Here is a 19,713-nt window from a genome sequence, read left to right as displayed (position 1 = left end):
GCTCTTGGAATCAGTGAAGAAATACACCAGATGAAACATACATCTCCTCACTCTTTTTTAAATTTGTTCTCATTGCTATGTTAGTTTAGTGGTTTATACTAAATAAACATGTCAGGGGAAAGTTTCATTCAGCCATCTCCTTAACAATGACCTTCTAGAACCACGGAAGAGCATCACAGCTCACAGACTTGCACCCAGCAGGAGCTTCTTCAGTGCCTTGGGTAAGGGGCTATTTGTGAACCTATAGATTAACATCTCCTTTGCTTCCCTGTCAAGTTCCCAAGAATCAGCTACTTTCTAACTTTTTGTTTATGGCCTCTTTTTTTCAGGTGTATGAAGATAACCCATAACAAAGTGACCAACAGACAGATTCTGTTATACAGCCATTTTGGTAATGGCAGGCTGATCTGGTCTCTGGGAAACTGACTGTGAACCTTGGTTCCTAAATTTCCACTAATGTTGTAACTACCTATCTGTTCTGCAGAGAGTGAGACCTCTTTGAGCTGATCTCTGGAAACTATTCTGAAACTTCTGATATCAGAATGTACTTAAGTTAGCTTTTGTGCAGTGTTTTAAAGGCTATTTTATATAAATAATCTCCATTGAAAACAAGTGGAAAGATAGCTCATCTAAAAAAGCATCATATAGTTCAAGTCCTTAATGATTATTAAAGATTTAAAGGAAAAAAATCTGTACAAAACAATCACAGAGTGCACAACAATATATATTTATTCTTAGTGGTTGGAATCCCTCGGTGTTTTATATTTTCAACTTCTCTGCACTTTTAATTCTTTTAAGGGACACAACATAGGTGTTATACCTATATGCTACATCTTGCTGTCTGTTACACCTGTTTTTAGAAACTAAACCTTATTGAGAAGGATATTGTCTTTTTATTTGTACCTTCATAGCTACATCATTCACTGTGTATAAATATAAGAAACGGCATAAAATTGTTAATTTAAGAAATGATAAATAATAGCAAAAATACCAAACTTACATATACCTTTAAAAGGGGTAGTGGTATGGTTGTATTTTAAAATGTTCACTGGCTTTGGAAGCAAACAGAATTGCTTCCAGAACACATGAGACTTGTTTTAATTTATCAGGAAGGATGAAGGCATTTAAATAGGTAAGTCATAAAAAAGGCAACATAGGTATGACCACAGGGCAAAACAAACTTGCTTTCTAATAGTCACACAATCCTGGGTCTGCATCTTGCTACAAGATTAATGGCTTTTTAGATTCTTTTAAGAGCTGTTGAGTCAAAACAACACAGGCATTTGAAATTCTCAGTGAAAATAAAGACTTACTTGCTTGTCATGCATTTGATTTTTTCACAGCCTTAGAAGAGTAAATAACCTTAGGTTATTTACATGTACTACTGGCAATCATTGTGGAAGAACTGGCATACTCAAGACAGTGACTCATGACCTGCTTCCAACTTTCCACAGCTTTCATTGGTGACGCTTGAGTTCCAAATTTTTCTCCAAAATCAGGAGGTCTATATTTTCTTGCTTTTAATAAAAGCTTAGACTGATGCAATCACTCTGGCACTTTGCATGAAATCATATGAAGCTATTGGATAATCAGTAATTAACTCAAATTTGAGTTCCCTTCAAATTTGAGATGATTAATTGGTTCTGTGACTTCTGTAGAAAAACAGCTGGAAAACCAGCAGAAAAGATGAGAAAGACTGAGCATAGGACTAATTAACATGAGAATGATCAACCAAAAGAAGAACTAATATGAATAAGAGAACTATGTGACTTGCAGCCAATGAACATTAATGCCTCTCTTTGCTAAAATTTTATAAATAGTGAAGAGTTTCAATAGTTGTTGTGGTGGCTTTGTGTGGTGCTATCCAGCCTCCACGTCTGGACAGAAGTGTAAATAAGTCTAATACCTCAGCTCTGTGTGTGTGGGTCTGCCTCTTGCACAACCTATTTTGGGACAACACCAAATGCTAATGATTTTGGGGTTGTAAAAATGTCACCTGGCCACACTGCCTACTGGAAATGCAACTGCTTCTGAATCATCTTGGAGATGTGTGGGGAACTCTGAAGAGTGCTACAGAGGCTGGACACTTTTAAGGATTTCTCCCCACAGTAAAGAGTGTAGTAAATACTCTCTAGGATCAGGGATTTTGGCCTCACATGTTGTGAAATATCAGCCAGACACAGGGATTAGGACTGCGCAGAAAAGCTGGCCAGAACTTGAGCTGTGCCACAAATCAACTGAAAAATATTAATATGAAAAAAAACCAGACCTATTTATGGTGCAATAGTTAATTCTGGTACAACTGAACAACAAGGAGGGGAAAAAACAACATAAAAATTACAGAGTGTAAGGATTTAATCTCAAATACTGGAGATGTTTACAAGCCTTTAATTTTCTTTATTACCTACTTTTCATGTGGGGTTGCAAAATAACATTAAAACTTTGCTGAAATTTTAGAAAAATGTCATGTTGTTTAAGTGATCCTTACCTGACTCTGCAGCCTGCTCAATGCTCCAGCAGAGTTTTGTGTTGGCCGTGCCATGCTCAGCATCCTGCCTGCTGGACCATTACTCAGAAGAGAAGCACAGCATCTGGATCAGGAAACTACATTTTGGGGCCTACATGTGGGGGAAAAAAAATGTAAGTATAAAGCCACAATAGATTTCTGAGTGGCTTTCAGTCTATCCATTAAGATAACTCAAAGCAGGAAGCCTCTTAAATTTTGCAAGTAACTTCTGCAAGTCCCCTGTATGTATTCTAAATTAATGGAAAACACAAGACAAACTTTTTGAAAAGATTATTTTTCTTTAGATAGTAGAATCCTATCTTTGAATGGCATAGTAGGATAAAGTAGGTAGTAGTAGGATAAATGGGGTACCCCTGGAAAATGTGTATTGTCAGCAGCAGATAATTTTTGTGATTTCTCATGACAATCATGGTGACTGTCTAACAAGCTCATTCCCCTTTTTATTACCTTTCTACAGATGACAGAGTAAAATTCAATTGTAAGGTTTCACTTTTCTTTTATAATTTTTTTCCCTAGATTCATGTCCAAATCTTGCAAGTTTTGTGGTTGGAGAAACAGGCAAATTTTTGTTCAAGCAACAGATTTTGTACTCATAGCAAGGCCTTGAAGAGATACAGCAGAAAATGAAAGCGTCTTGACAGAATAGCTTATTTGGACATTATAATTAGTATTTTTATAAAAGTATTCCCAACATAATCTGCAAGAAAAGAAATGTGTGAAGGAGGCTCCCTACAGAAGTTGAAGAATCTCCATCCTCAGAGGTACTGAAAAATCAACTAAAGCTGGAGCAACCTGCTGTGATGTCAAAGTTAGCCCAGCTTTAGGTTGGAAGCATGAAGAAGGGTCCTATATGTGCCTGTTCCAAATATGAATTATACAATGAAATTAGGCCTTGAATTAAAAGAAATGTGGTGGAGGATAGAAATATGAAAACACACACAGATGTGTGATTGCATAAGCATTGTCTTCTCAGAAAATTAAGCAACAGAGAATTTCAGGGATATGGGCTGAGAACACAGTCTTGTTTCTGTACTGTGTAAGGCATTATTGCCAGTTTTGTAGCTGTTCAGCAGCTGGGTCTCAAATAAGAGAGTTTCAGTTACCTGTATTTTGATCAAAATGAACTTATTGGAGCTGGAATTTTCTACAATGAATTATTTACTCAGAGTAGTAATTTCCTTTTAAGTCCCCTTAAGAGTACATCACTCATTTCCAAAAACAAATTAGCAGAAAACATGCACTTCTTTCATATAAATAAAATGTTTTATAAGTATTTAATTAAAGCTGTGCTTTGTGGAAGTGTTTTCAAGTTTGGCAGCCTAGAAAACCTGCATAAACTTGGCCAAGTCCCGAGTGGCTTATTTTATTTGCATAATAGCAGAAGATATTTTTTGGCATTGTGTAGGTGGTCTCCAGCAGCCTCTTCGCTGACATATTTCATCTCAGAGCTTCCAAGGCAAGCAGAACTTTTTGTGTGTGTGTACATGGGCTTTCTACAGGAACAGCATTGTGAAGGCTTAGGGGCAGAAATAGGGGCTGCTGGTACACAGAAGTGGAATTTGAGTTGAATGACTGGATGGAGAACACAGCAAGGAATTAAGACACAGTGGAAGTGAAAGGAAGGAGAAAGTTTGAGGGTAGCAGAAGTAGAAGGATTTATGATCACTAAAGTATATTCTACTCAACTTCAAACTCAATCCCATGCTCACTGCCTTCCCTTGAATTCATAATTTTAAAAAGGTATTAAATCTTTAATCAGAGTATGATATAATGATTTCCTTTTTCTCATACAGCGTTTGTGAACCAAATGGATTGTTTTCACAGAGTGGACCAAGCTCCTGGAAAAAAACCCAAACCAAACCCCTGTATAAATGGCTTTGTTTGACCAAAAAGGTGTTGAGAAAAGGAGATACAAGGTCACAGAGAGAAAACCTGAGTTCAATGACAAAGGCAGCTGGATGCAGCCCTGAGTCTTCTCCTTGCTTTCATCTACCTGTCTTTCTGTGATTTGGGCAGACTCCTTAACACAGATTTTTCACAGGCAGCAATAATTTTCTGAGCTCTGTCTCACAAGAAATTCTCCCTTTTAGTTGCTTTGCATATCTGCCCCTAGGATGGGATGCTTCATGCTCCCCAAGGAAATATTTCTGGTTGCTATAGTCAGGTAGCTCAGATGCTAGCTCAGGTTTCTCCAGGGTAGATGTTACAGCGTGAAGAAAAATGTGTCCTTGCAGAGCTTAGTTCAAAATGGGTGCAATTCCTCACAGCTGCACCGGGACACATTGGGGGCTAAAGTGAACACAGGCAATCCTAAAGACTGCTAAACAATCACTTAAAAATAAAAATTTATCTCCAAGTATCACATACTGGGTGCAAAATATTTAGGTTCTTCCAATATTTTTGCATTTGTAGAGTGAAATTCCTCTTTTCTTATCCTTTCCTATCGTTTTGAGAAAAATTAACTAATTCATGATCAAGAAGAAAATTGGTAATATGCTGGTAAGTGGCATATATATATATATATATATATATATATACACACACACACTCTAGCCAGTGTAAAATCACATTTCTTGTGCCCCTTATGGGGTCGGTTGTCTGTCTCTGCTCCCACACACGCTCAGGATGGTTCTTGCACGCTGGGCCTCAAAAGATGAGTCTGGACGCTAGGTTTTTTCGGACTTCAGAATTGTTTATTGTTCCTTATCTACAAAGTCCCTTCTCTACCCGAAGGATCTGACCAGCACAGCAGCCAAAGGCACTCTGCCCACCTCCAAGGCGGTCGCATCTTTTATAACAAAAACTACATATATCACACTTACCTTTTATCCCCAATACCTATCACACTCGTCACTAAGTACACCCTCGCCCTAGACCAATCCACAAATGCCAACACCACTGCAGAAGATGGAAGACAGGAAGAAGAAAGAAGAGCCTGGTGGCACGCCCTGATTCCTCCATCTTGTCTCCATAACCCCCCTGTACCAAAACCCCAAAATCTGTGATTTACCCTATAATGATGTCTTCCCTTCACCATTCACACCTGAGTGATTCTCACAGGTTCCATCTCCTCATACATCGGTGGCACATCCCTAGATGGATCAAAATCAAGCCACCAAGTGCTTTTGGCAACATTCCAAGACTCCCGAGCCCCCCAAGGATTCTCTCAGTAGCTCTGGACATCAGGAGTGATGTGCTGAGCTCCCACACCCATGTAAGTTATTACTCTAAGATAGTGTAGCTAAGGCTGTAGACTTTTTTTTATTCAATAAAAAATATTGAAAATTAAATAAAATGAGTGAAAGAAAGCTGTAAGCAGTGAGGCAGCATATGTGAACGCCAGTCTGATGGCTTTGGCTATCACCAGCATCCAGTGTTGGTCACTGCAGGACAAGTTTACCCTTGGAATCCCCAGGCTGAGAACAGGTACCAGTGCAATCCCAGGTGAGCTCCCAGTGCCACCCTCCTCTCACCCCCTCTGCTGCCCAGCCTCTCTACCGCATGTGACAGCCCTGAGTACAACTAATCATAGTATCAGCATTAATCAAACCTCAGGAATGTGAAGCAACAATTGACCTATTTACCCTTCCAAGAAGCAGCATAAAGAAAACCTCTAGGAGTGACACCATTGCCAAAGTGCACTATCAGGGAAATAAACTGTACTTGTTGTTGTTCTGACAAAGGTTGCAGTACTTTAGCCTTTAAGAGCCACTGTGACTTGCATTCCTGTGTTCTTATGAGCACACTACACACCATTGTTCTAATAGGTATGCCTCTTCTGTCTTTATTATTTTCATGGCATTCAGCCTGATGTTAAGTTGACATTCAGCCTGAGGCAAGTTGGCTCTATGGCTTATGCTAACAGATATCATTCATTATTTTTGAGCAAGTGTGCTCACGTTGATAGCTTTTCCTCTTACAAGTCGGCTGGTGGCAGTAACCAGTTGCCGCTTTCAGAAGTCAGGCACATAGACTCCCATAGAAAATTCTTTTGTTCTGGAGGGGGGGGTAAGGGCTTCTTCCCTTACAAGAAAATAGACAGCAGTTTTATCACTTGCCAGAATATATGCAGACCCCGCTGGTAGAAGTGCCATAATTCTTAATTAGCCAATGCAGCATCAAAAGAGGCTGCAGAGTTGAAGCCCAATTTTCCATCATGTTGCTTATCAACCAAAGAAGAACCAATGTTAGTAGTATGTTAACAACATATTAACAGTTAAAATTAGTTTTAAGATACGTGAAGTAAACCTCGTCACTATTGTTATTCTTTCACCAAAAATTGGACTTCTTCTATATATGTTTTTCACAAGATTTTTAGCTCAACAATGCATTGTCCAATTTCTATCTGCACAAACACAGTCCATGGCAGACAGTGACACTATATAGTCAATGAGATCAGGTTCTTTCTCCAGCAGAGACTATAAACTTTCCCACACTGTCCTTATTTATAGCTTAAACTCTAGGGAAGAAGATTACCAACACTTGACATTCACTGCCTCCTGGAAGACACTGCAGCCAGGGAAAGGTGCAGTGGGAATAGTTTCTGACTAGAAGTTTAGAATATGGTAGCCCATGTACTCAAAAATGAATTGCAGTCATTAAATTTTCTTTTCTTTTATTTTTACTTAGAAAAAGACATCCTAATATATTTGATAAATTTCAGCATGAGTGGGCTGGATTAGCAACTTCAGTATAAGACTTTTTTAACTACCACAGAGTGCAACCCTTGTAGTCTACATATATTTTTATACAACAGTCTTTAAAAAGCAGTTCCTCGGTGGGCAAAAAAACTCCATCCACCATTTTTTTGGGAAGAATATTTAAGCATTGACATTAGAGTTAATTGGTAAACTATTAAATTGTTCAGTTGTAACGTATAGCAGCTGTATCAACAATGTCTGAATGATCACCCCATGCTGCCACTAAGGACCCACCTCATCTGTTATAGCATGAGATACTGTATGATAATTTGTAATGATGCAAGTATCTGGTAACCTGCTTATAATAACTTATCAGCAGGGACAACAGCTTAATTATATAGTACATCTCCTGATGGCTTCCAAATATTTCTGCTATTCCTCACTAATTTCTAAGGGAAATGATAAGTAAATAAATAGGAATCAGCTTCCTTATTTTACAGTAGTACATTGGTTTATAAATGGAAGACAGAAAGCTTTTATTAGCTGCCAAGGTGACTATATTCTTTGTGCTCCCATCATGATATAAAAATTTAGGCCTAGCCACCCATAAATCCTGATGGATGATGGAGAACAGGCCCCAGGTTAGTTAAAGGATGTGGAGGAAATCCTAGACCAGACTTCTCAAAGAGTTGTGCAGACTATTATCTCAAAGGTGACACTCAGCCCTGGTCAAGTGGGATCTCTGTTTACACTGATAAAGTACAGGCAGCTTGGATGAAATGCCCTTCTCTTCTGGTCCTACCTTCAGGTTCATTCTGAGCACAGGATCACAGAACCCGTCTTGGGAAAAGCACTGGACCAGCAAGAGCAGAGGAACCTCCAGTGTGCAGGTACTTTCTCTGTTTGACACAGAGGCAGTGAGAAGGTAAATCGGTGTGGGATCAATGATATGAAAACAGAAGTCCTTTCCTCTGTGAATGAGTAATCTGTCTGTGTAGGTATCAGGGGCCTCCAACATGGTTCTGTCCCATTAAACATTGGCTCAAAAAGGAGTTCTGAGCATGCATTCCCATAGGGAACCATTAATAGTGTTTTCCACTAGAGTTTGCTCTTTGCAGAAACAAACGCTATCTCCTTGTTTGTTAATATGTCAGTATTCATTCTTGGAATGAATTTCTGTCCTATCAAAATCTGTAAAATGGGAATCAGACACCTCAGCTGAGTGAGAAAATGTCTTTAAATTTGGGAACTACTATAGAAACAGTAGCTGATAAATAAGTAACTGAGAGTAGGGATTTCCTCCCTCCATTTTGAAGCAATTACTATTAAAATACTTTTGAAAATTAGAAAAATTTTAGAGTGCATGGAGAGCAAATGGACATGTTTGGGATGTTCTTGTTTTGCCTAGCACTATAATTTGGTGTAGAGAATTGGGAATGTATTATAATAATGAGAATTGGAGTTAAAACAAACTTTAAAATCACTCTTTCATTATGAGTGTTTAAGTGCACAGAAAAGACTCAAAGAAAAAAAAAAAAAAGAAGAGGAATGCATGAGTATTCACTCTCCTGGGTTTTATCTCCTAGTGATGGTGCAGTGTTGAAATAGAGAGTATAGCAACAAGACTGAGTCATGTAAAAAAACAGGAGGAATAAAATCTGTACTTTTGTGCAGACTAACAAGTTTGTTCCAAAAACTGTGTATGGGCTGCTGGGCTTCCCTGATCACTGCAAGCAGCAGCATTGTGCTGGCCTGCAAAGCAGTGACCCACTTTGGGTCACAAACCACACTGTTTGGATAGAACAGAATGTCTCACAGCCAACTGTTCCAGACTGCCTTTCTCCCTGCTGTGTTGAACTCTCAGAGCACAGAAAAGGGAAACGTTGTTCTGGCAGAATCCTGAACCTAACACTAGGAGGTTTGTGTCAAATATATCACTGTCCATGGCGTGAAAGATACTGGAAGCTGAGGATGAACTTTTCACTCATAAGAAAAAATCTAGCATTATATTATCCATACTTCCCAACTATTCCACATCAGCCTGTACCTCTGTCCCCTGTGACCCTTCTCTATTTTCAGTGAACTCTTAGACAGCCTTAGAATGGGTCTTGTAGGATCATATTTACAGGAAAATGGACATGTACTAAATGGACCAGCCTAACCGTCTGGAACTAAAGAACAAGGTCATCTTTGTGGATAAAAAAGCTGATGTTGCAAGAAGAAAGAAGAAACAGAAAAGTTGCTGACAGACTTGCAGGGGTGTCAACCAGAGTAAAATGATTCTTACAGCATCTACCAACTAGATTAAGAAAGAGACACGTGCTTGCCTCGTGAACAAAGGAGAGCTACCAATCGAGAGATGCATGGACAAAGAGGAGCTGCCAATTAAACAATGTGCGACTGTGTAGACCAAGATAAGAAGTAAATATAAACAATGTTTAGAAGCACAAAAAACAGCTTTTGCTTGATTCACATTGAATCATGCAGGGTCCTTTGATCTCCTCAGGATCTGACCATAATCTTATTTTTCCCAGAGAATTCAAACATTCATAATGACAGCAAGACATACTACATTCATAATGACATCATAGAATTGTTTAGGTTGGAAAAGTCCTTTAAGATCATTGAGTCTAGACATTAACCTGGGCACTACACCTATGTGTCCTTTAAAGATCTGTGTTGGCAACTCTACCACTTCCCTTGACAGCCTGTTCCAATGCTTGAGCAGTCTAGGTGAAGAAAACATCACTGACCTTTGTGTCTTTTTCGCCATATGGATCTCCATCCCCTACCTTCAGTGGCGGACAGAAGGAACTTGCTAGCACATAGCCACTCAAAAACTGCTGGGCTACCTTCAAGTGTGCCTCTAGTGAGCCTGATTTTACCACTTTCCCCATTTTAGTTTAAAGTTGTTTTGATAAGCCCTGCTAATTTCTGTGCAAAGATCCTTTTCCTCCTTTGGGACAGGCGTAGCCTATCCATTGCCAGAAGGTCTGGTGTTAAGTAGACCAAATCATGATCAAAATCCCTAAAATCTGTGGGTGTCACCAAGCTTGAAGCCAGGTATTGGTCTGCTGGATTCTACCATTCCTTTCCTGCAACAGGATGGATAGAGGAGAGCAACACTTGTGCTCCTGATCCCTTAACAGTCATCCCAAGGCCCTGGAGTCTCTTAATTGCCCTTGCCCTTCTTCTTGCAACTTCATCACTGCCTACCTGAAAAAACAGAAAATGGATAATAACCAGAGGGTTGTGCCACAGGATGACACTTTCACTTCACATCTTTAGCCCAGGTCCCAGGAAGGATGCAGACTTCCTGAAGAAGCCTGGTCTGCATATGCAGCTTTCTGTTCCCTTCAGAAAGGATCTTCTATGACATCAATCTGTCTTTTTTCTCTTTATGGAAGTAATTTTGACAGGGGGCACAGGCTCATTAACCCTAATTAGCCCGTCAACCCCTAATTAATTCTAGTGACACCTCCAAGCCAGATGGACCACCCTCCTCATTATTGTTCCATTCCAGTTGCAGAGCCTCCCACCTCATGTGCCAGGTCACCTGGGGCGCTGGGGCAGTCACAGATGAGATGTGCAGGAGCCTGCCAGCATTCCTCCATCCCTTAAGTCAGTGTGCTCTGTCAGGCAGAGAGAGAACCAGGAATCCCCTGTGTCATGCAGGGCCTGTCTGGGGATGCAATTCCAGCACTTTGTCTCTCTCACACCCCAGATATCCCCATTCCCAGCGCCTGGCCCCTGTACTGGGGTTGCCCACTACTGGCCTCTGTTGCTGGTGCAGAGCAGTAGATTCCCAGCTTTAACACCTCTTTTGAGCTATAAATATTGTTTGTTTAGACTATGTTAATCTATAATTATCTTCTTCCAAGACAAAATAACCAAATGGTATGTTTCCATTCAACTGGTACGTGCCAAATTAATTTGTAACTGTAAATAGAACATCCTGAGAGACAAAGGAAGCACTTCACTATGTACTACTTGGAAAGTATAGCCAAATATGCTGTGATAATTATCATCAGGAGTTTTTTCCACAGTATAAGACTCTCTTAAAAGCAAGTTGCCTAAAAATATCTCCTTTATGCAGAAGGAATGGCAAGATAGTGGTTGTGCACAGGAAGGAGAATTTCCTATTAGACTTATACAGATAAAATTTTGCAAGTTGTGACAATACAATCTGTGAAAAATTTCTGTTCTGCAAATTTTTCCCTCTTTTCCAACCTATATGAATCTATGATTCTATGACTAGGTAGAAAGTGCTATTTTTAACAAGACTCACCTGTGCATATGTTTACTCTTATTTACCACTGAGTAAAATCTCTCTATAACACAGCTATCATCTACAGAAACCCTGTCACTGTTTTCAGCAAGATTCCACCGTCTGCAGATTTTCTGTTCTCTGCCTGCATTTAATGCTCTTTCAACTGTATACACTAAGAAGTAAAGAGCTTTTCTCCCAGATTTTTGCCTCTGTCCTTGCTTTATTAACCAGGCTCAGAGCAGTAGCTTTGTTTTCTCCTCATTTTTGCTGAGTGAACTTGTTAGCAAACAATGACAAATTTTCACAAGTTAGCACCAGTTTTCTCTAATTGCTGATTTCCCTAACACAGCAGAAATAAAGAAACAGGCACCAAGTGCAAGGTTAAGTACAGTACTTAAACTATGTCTTTCATAAGAAATCTTATTAGACAGTTTTTAAAAGCATTCAATAATTTGAAGCTAAGCTCTAAGTTCCCTCATCTTTCTAATGAAGAAAAAAAGAAAACAAGAGGATGTCAAAAGTTGTGAAATACTCACAAGTCTCGGAGTGCTGAGCAGCAAGTCGACACGACAGAGAACTTAGGATAAGGTTTGCACAAGTGACACCAGCAAATGCTCCACCCCCTCCTCCGTTCTGTTTTACTTTCAGTTGTTACATAAATAAATATGTACCTAATAAGGTGGAAGTTATTTTCACGACAAAGAACAGACCCTAGGGATTTCCTGCTGCCATTTCCTAGCAACTTTCAGACTTCGAGGAAAAAAACTCAAACAAAACAACACAAAAAGAACTGTGGGGAAATACATATGCCTAAAATTTAGAAGGCAGGCAAGCGAGTGCCAAACACGAAAGGCAGCTGACTGATTGCTATCTGAAGCATGGACCTTCCTGGACATTCTGGTTTAGCATTCCCTAAAGGGAAGAATGCTTACAGTTTGTGCCCTTGTTGCTGAAGCTCGTAGCTTAAGTGCAACATCCTGACCAGGGCTGGGCAGAGTTTCCTACCTTGGAAGCAGACACTATAGCTTTGTGCTGTGACTCCTCTTTCCAGCCAGAACAATGGTTTTTTACTGGCGCAGCTGCCTTAGGAGGGAAAATGCAGCAGCTTTTCAGGACAACACCAAGAAGCCATGGAAAAAGATTATGAGGACAGAAAAGACCTTTCTCAAAAGGCTTCTCCATCTGGCTTGCTGTGGAACAACAAGGCAGGGAGTGGCATAGGCCAGCAGAAGAGTATCCTTATAATGGAGCTGAAAAGAATAATTTGCAAATTGCATTGAAATCCAAAGTTGTGGATTTTTAGCTGCAAAGAAAAATGGAGGTTTAGTGTCTATAATAATCACTGGGAATGGCAGCTGTACACCTAAAGTCCTGCCTAGACACTTAATCATAAAAAACTTTTGTTCCTCGAGAGAAACTTGAATGTCTTGAAGATGAGGCTTAGCAGCTCCCCAGGAGTACTGTCAGGTTTCCAGCAACCATCATTTACCTATGTAAGGTTCACGCATTCGAGAGACAGCAGTGAAAACAGTTCTTGATCTCTGTGCAAGCTGTTTTATATCCTCAGCTGTGCTGTTCTGGGTGCTGGTTGTTATTCTGTGCGTGTCATATTGAGAGGTGGTAAAAATATTCTGCAGGTAAATGACAGGGTTTTAGAAATTACTCTGACTCCTTACTGAAGAGGATATGAGTTTCTGGAGCTGGGTATTTCCTCCTTGTTTCTCAGTGTAATAATGTTTTTTTTCAGGAACACTACTTATAAAACAATACCAGTTAGTTCACTGTGCTGACATATTCTATAACAAAAATATTCCAAAAATCTATTTATGAACATAAACAAGACTTCTGTATCTTCAACAGCTGTCATACAAGCGAGAGAAAGAGGACCTGGGACTGAATGTTTCCAGAGAGTAGTAACAGGTGGCTACATAAAAAATGCATTGTGTGGGACAGCTCGCTGCCATTTCTTAGCCCCCTGGTGTCCTGTGGTCCAACATTTAGGTCCAACATCCATTCTGCAGAGAAGGCATTGGAATGAAATGCCACCACATTAATTACCTCCTGCATGGATTCAGACTTGCCATCACTGCTACTGCAAAGAGCAAAACAAAACAAAACAAAACAAAAGCAGCAGAACTCACAATCTCGTGCTTGTCAGGGACTCTTGGCTCTCTCACACGATATCTTATCTGTGCCTCCAGAGGGGCAGCTACTTGTGCTCCCAGTACTTTGCCTCAATGCAGGCTGTGCATGTCAGTTTTTAAGCAGAAGGACAGACGTGAGAATGAAATCTGCTTCACCTGGCAGCTGTTAGAAACCTGGGCAGGATTTGAAAGTGAAAATAAAAATAAGAGACTTTCTATGGCTAGTGACAGATTATGAAAAGTACCAGCATTGCAGGAAAAAAATCAGCTTGGATAAATATTTAAACCAAAGGAACATATCAATTTATGAACTGTCTTGTGATAAGAGCACTTATATTCAGACTAGTGTGGTCATAAATACCTGCTTCTTCAGCTCACTCCAGCTCAAAGAGTGAGAGTAAATAATATCAAGTAGACATGTAATTACATGTATGTACTTGGATTGGGTCCCAAGGTGTCTCATATTTTCCACTGTTTAAATCTGAAAGAAAACTGAGTGTTTTCCATTTCTTTTCTTCTTGATGTGATAATTTTGCTATGCTAAATTTGACAACATTTTCTAAATTATGAGAAATTTATAAGCAAGCAGACAAAAACAAGCACAAAAAGATTGAGGTATTAACTAATTATGTGAGAATAGGGAAAGAATAACTTGCTTTCCCAACAATTCCCTTTGAACACAGCAAAATGGAATAATTGCATATAGTGTGGGGTTTTTTAACTATCTCTGGGTTTGTTTTTTTTTAAGCATTGTGTTTTGCTGGCATTTCTGAAGTTTAGAATATATTTCTAGCTTAATATAAAAACTATCCCTAAAAATTACATTAGTTGTATATAAAAGTAATGTGTCACTATACAGTGCATTAGGGTGGCAATACCACCAGCACTCCCTCAAAATTTAACTCTCATTCATTTTCTTAATTACACAAAAATGTGCTCCCTAATTACACAGGAGACATTTTATAATTGTCTGCTTGCTACTAGCCATAACAATGTGTTTATTTACAGCAGAAATTATTCTCAGATTATCAAAAGCATAGTAATTTATAATTATTTCTAATTTATGGAGGTTTAATTTAGAGTGGACACAGACTGTTTGGCAAGATACTGGCAATTATTCTTACTAAGGAGCAACTAAATTGTAACTTAGTGTTTTAAGTGCAGTGACAAAGAATGTGAATGCAAACAGTCAAGCGAAAACCAATGCATGACTGTCATTTTGGAACTAAAGCAGGAAAACTGAAAACTCACACATGACCATCCTGGTTTGAAGCAACATTGCCCAAATGTTTTGTGCAACTGCAGACTCTCATCAACAAGTTTGTGGTTTTTCTGTTCCTAAAAGTCTGTCTATATTCTCGTGGAATTCCTTCGGAATTGGTGCTAGTTGTTGAACACTGGGAGAGGAAGTATTGCTGCAGGAGCAGGAGTGAAGAAATGGGAGGGAAGAAGGCTCTTCCAGAGCAGTCCATGTGATCGTGTGGGTATAAAAAAACCAGAAGTTCTAGCAAAAACAGATCCCTGTAGGATGGGCCCCAGCTGACTCAGCCCAAATCCAACTTCCTTTGCTAAATTTCTGAATGCTTAAAGAAGGGAATGCACAACATTCTTCTCACTTACTGTCTTAGTATCAGTCATTTTAATAAGAGGTCTTGAAATGAAGACCTTCACTGGTAAGTGATCAGCTCTGATAGGACGTAATGCTCTATAATGATTTTCATTTTCTTTAAATGAATTCCAAAACTTTTAGCAAACCTGAACCCAAGTATACAGACACATGCAGAAGATAATTGCAATTCAAAACTTATCTCTTCCAAAGTACATTTTTTTTGTTATAATATTCCTGCCGTCTTTGAATTTTTGCTCCAGGGCTGAACTACTACACCATCAATTATCAACCCTATGAATTTCTGTATAGGAAAATGAAGGAACTGGTGTTTTCTTCCTCTGGGTGACAGGGTGGATATAAAGAGCTGATAAGGATGTACAATTTCAGCTCCTCCACCATTGCCAGTGTGGCAGTCAGAGGAGGTAGTTCCAGGGGAAAGAGCCTTCTCCCTCTGAAAAGTCACATACCAGTCATCCCAGCAGCTTTCACCATTACTCCATGGTGGTTTAGCAAAGGTGAGCCTTGATTCTAGTGAAGGAGGCTAGGAGCAGAGTGCCTTACTACTGAGAAGAACAGGACAGAGGGGAGCTTGTATGATGAGGGACTCACATCAATCTGTGATAGGGTAGGAAGGTGAATTTCTGGAAATTATCATGCTCACTCACATAACTGAATTTGGTATGTGTTCTGAATTTGGTATATGCTCTGTAACCAGACATACCAATATTCAGCACTGAAATAGTTCTATGGAGCAGTTACTCCTGTAATAGAACATGTAATGTACTAAATATGTTCCTAGGTGGGAATGTGAACCCTCTGAAAATCTAGGCAACTCCTGCTCCATGGCTCATCCAGGGCTATAATCTGTCTCTCTTTTTTCATACTAAATTGTACTGTTTCCTAAATTATAGGCTTTTCAGATTGCTTATTAAAAACTGGCATTGCAAAACCAGTACTTAATTTCTATGCACATCTGGAGAGACATTGTTATTACGCCTTTCAGAAGCATGCACAATATTTCTGGGATGTTATAATTTATCAACTATTGCCACTAAGAATGAGCTATTCCTATTTAAAGAGACAGTGTTTCCAAGCAAAACCAGGTCAGTTGCTAAGTCAGCAAAAGCAAAACAAAGGGAAAGGCATTAATGCATAAAATGTGTAAAATATGTTTCTGAATCTGTGAAAAAAGTTAACACAGAGAAATGCACAGCTCTTAGTTGGAGCTGTGTTAGGAGCATATAATCTTAAGTGCCACATGAGCAAGTACTACTCTATTTAGACAAAATATTTGCAGTATTTCAGCCTACAAGTTTTCCTAAGAAAGTTGCTCTTCAAATTGCATGATAGGAAAATTCTACATATAAATTAATTATTTAAAAATTGATTAAAGTTCACTATAAATAAAAACAAGCTGGCTAACATCCCAGAAGTAATCCCTTCACTATAGAGGTTCTCTCAAATTATTCTTGTGTTATTTCTCTCTGTGTTAATCAGATTTGAGTGGAGCAGCCAGACCACAAAGCTCAGTTCACACTCTCTGATGCAGGGAACTACATGCCAAATCCACAAAACCATTGATGACTCTAATCCTTACATTCCAAGATACTTCCTACAGGAACAGAACTCAAGTGCTTCTTTGAAATTAGGTGCTGTGCTACTTGACCTCAGATGACTGGACATCTTCTGCACTGGCTAGCTGGAGCACACAGCAGTGCCTTGGGGAAGCAGGCACATTTCCCTGTTAGGTTGCTCATCCTGATCAGAGCAATGCCTAAATTAGCCAAGTAGCAAGGCTGGCAAGAACTCTTGAGGGTTTAAATGCCCTTGGCTGCACTGGTACTGCCTCCAACCAGGACCTGTAGCTCAAAATCCTCCCCTGAAAGCAGCACCATTGTGCAGTATAAAGCACAACATTCAAAACATGTATCAGACAATTTTTTTTCTAGACAAACATTTTCTAAGTGTCTCTCAACTGAAATTCCAGAACAGTGAGCTGAAGGGTCAAAATTTTACATTATAATAATAAAACTGAGTCTCTTGGGAGACGAGGGGTGGATTCCTTTCCTCTCAGCTAACAAATTTTCCCAAAATCTCTCAGTCTCTGTTCATGTAGACACCCTTTCTGAGGTTAGCAGCCTGCTTTGTGGTTCACTTTGCCATTTGTAATTGAAGCTTTGAGGAACACAGGAAAATTTGATCCTAACTTGTGTGAGGATGCAAATAAGTCCTACTAGAAAGAATAACACGAGAAAGATTAATAAACTGGAGAGATGAAAGAGGAATGCAACTGAGTAATGATGTGCATTCCATCAAGATCATTTCCCTTTTTTTGTTCATCAACACTGAAGTAAAATAACTGTGACATTTGTATCAAATTTCTTGCCTTATGCCTTATGCTGTAATACAAATGTCTCTTTAATGATCAGAGCTTTTGTGACAGAAGTATAAAACCCTTCTTGAAAATTAATTTCTGTATAAACAGAGAAAACAAGATATTTAGCTACCATGTACACAGAATGTATTCTAAACCTAAAAATTTAAGAGACACTGCACAACACAGTGTATTTAGCCAAAAGAAAGGAAAGGGATTTCTCCAACTAGTTTAAATTAGGAGTCATACCAAATTCAAAGTTGTCTTTAGTTTTGTCACATTCTTTTCAGATTTCTAGGGTAGATAAAGAGAATATATGAAAATATATTATGACACGTGGAATATTGAACTCCCACTACACCCAACAGTATCACTCCTTTACATTAAAAATTCAATGTGCTTTCTGTAGGTAATCTTTATATATGGCACGCTATGTACAGAAAGAGTGAATGCTCTGGGAGCTGGCAAAATTTTAACTAGTTGATGAAGAGGTGGTGGTTTGAAATTTACCATGAATAATTGGTCATTGTTTATCTCAGGCCTGGGCTTTGCAGTAGCTTATTGTCCTCAGACCAGTGATGTTCCTCATCTGTTACTTTTTGTCTCTCTCCAGAGCACCTGTTATTCAGGAGCATCAGCTTCCTCTGAATGCTGTGACTTTGCTTTCACTGGGGCCACAAGGGACAGAGAAATGTTCAATATGCATAGGAATGGAGATTCCCTATTTTTAACCCCCCCTGCTTGCTCTGGTCTCTCCCATCCTCTGCTTCATGACTGTCTGGCCTAGGTGACTAAAATTCATTGCAGGAAATCATGCAGTAGCAAGGAGCTGGAGAACTGTACAGCACATTTCCAGTCTTCTCTGTTTCCCTGATGATTTATCTGTGTGTACTTCATGTACCCCCAAAACAGCCGAATGTTTATGGACAGGATTTCCCCTGAACTCAAACTGTCCAGTGAGCAGCTTCCGTGAACTGTCTATATGAATGTCCAACACAGCACTGGTTTGCAGGTGCAAACAGCGTTTCCTAATACTGATAAGTCTAGGTATCCCTGATACATGACTTGATGTTCTTATTACTCTTCAGTGGGCTTTGAAATCTGCTCCAGATTGTTCCAAATAGAGAAAAATCGAAGGAAAATTTCTGGGCTGTGTCCTAGCACAGAGTGTAATGAAGCAGCAACCCTTTAAATTGCTGCTGCAATGTTGGCCAAAGTAGGCAAACACAGTAAGCCAAAACGTTTTGCCACTATGTTTGGATCAAAGTTTGTGTGTATTAAAATAATAAATGAAAGATGATACACATATTATTATATTCTCTGGAGAGCTGAAAATGTGGGAGAAAAAAAAGACAGGTTTTTGTAAAAAAACATTATTGAAGAGTTGAGACTCAAAGCACCTGTGGTTGCTTTGCCTTTTTTTTTGTCTTGTGTACTTGTATTGTACTTAGTCAAATATAACCAAAGAGTAGCATCCAGAAATATTTGAAATATAAATAAAACCTGTATATAGTGAACTTTAATCAATGGAGGCAAAGATGTTTTTTCACTGACAAAAAGTTGAGACTTTAGCACTATGAAAGAGCTAAAGAGACTGTAGAGAACAGATAAGAATTCAAGCACTGATAGGTGACCCTTAGGAAGGAAAGCAAATCAAGGAATTAGATCTTGTTTAAAGTCAGGGAAATACATTACCTCAAAAAGATTTCAATATGTGACAGTGCAATTACACAGTCTATAAATCTTGTGTAATGAAGACAGTAAATAGTGCACATGCAAGACATGGATGAGTGGTCCATGGAGGCATGCTCCAGAAGAACGGTGGATGTGATGTCCCCTGAGAAATAAAAATCTAAGATATGAAAGACTGTCCAGAATCTCAGATATGAAAGACTATGGTATTTCTTGTCACTTCCCAGTTACCTACATTACAGATAACATTTTGTCATTTTTCTAACCACTGGATTCCTCCTGAAGTGACTCCTACTGTTTACCAGAGGCCATCTATTTTTGTGCAGCTCCCATTGTAGCTAGTTTTCTATCTTTAAAAATCAATGTTGTGTGGCTTAGGGGAGGGATAGAATTTAATTCCTGCTGATATAACACTTTTTTGCAAACCCTTCCATGTATTTATACTGGTGTAGACTGT

At 39.1% G+C, this 19,713-nt stretch overlaps 1 protein-coding gene across 4 annotated transcripts in view; it reads right to left on the bottom strand.

Annotated features, from left to right (window-relative positions):
* The window catches only part of IL15 (interleukin 15), a 43,608-nt gene extending 31,483 nt beyond the window's left edge, over positions 1-12,125 (bottom strand). Inside the window, exons 1-3 of one of the 4 annotated variants that reach the window (XM_059843833.1) lie at positions 11,974-12,023; positions 7,970-8,066; positions 2,489-2,618 (exon numbers count right to left, since the gene is read on the bottom strand). Coding sequence is in view for 2 of the 4 variants with exons in the window: in XM_059843832.1 (XP_059699815.1) it covers positions 2,489-2,551 (63 nt within the window). In the remaining 2 variants the exon portion in view is untranslated. Of the gene's footprint in view, positions 1-2,488; positions 2,619-7,969; positions 8,067-11,973 lie in introns of those variants that run through there. The other 3 variants (XM_059843832.1, XM_059843831.1, XM_059843829.1) reach the window with 3 other exon arrangements.
* Between the last annotated feature and the right edge of the window lie 7,588 nt (positions 12,126-19,713).

The sequence above is a fragment of the Haemorhous mexicanus genome, chromosome 4 (genome assembly GCF_027477595.1).
Source record: "Haemorhous mexicanus isolate bHaeMex1 chromosome 4, bHaeMex1.pri, whole genome shotgun sequence".
Lineage (NCBI taxonomy): Eukaryota > Metazoa > Chordata > Aves > Passeriformes > Fringillidae > Haemorhous > Haemorhous mexicanus.
This window is presented reverse-complemented; position numbering and strand designations above follow the sequence as displayed.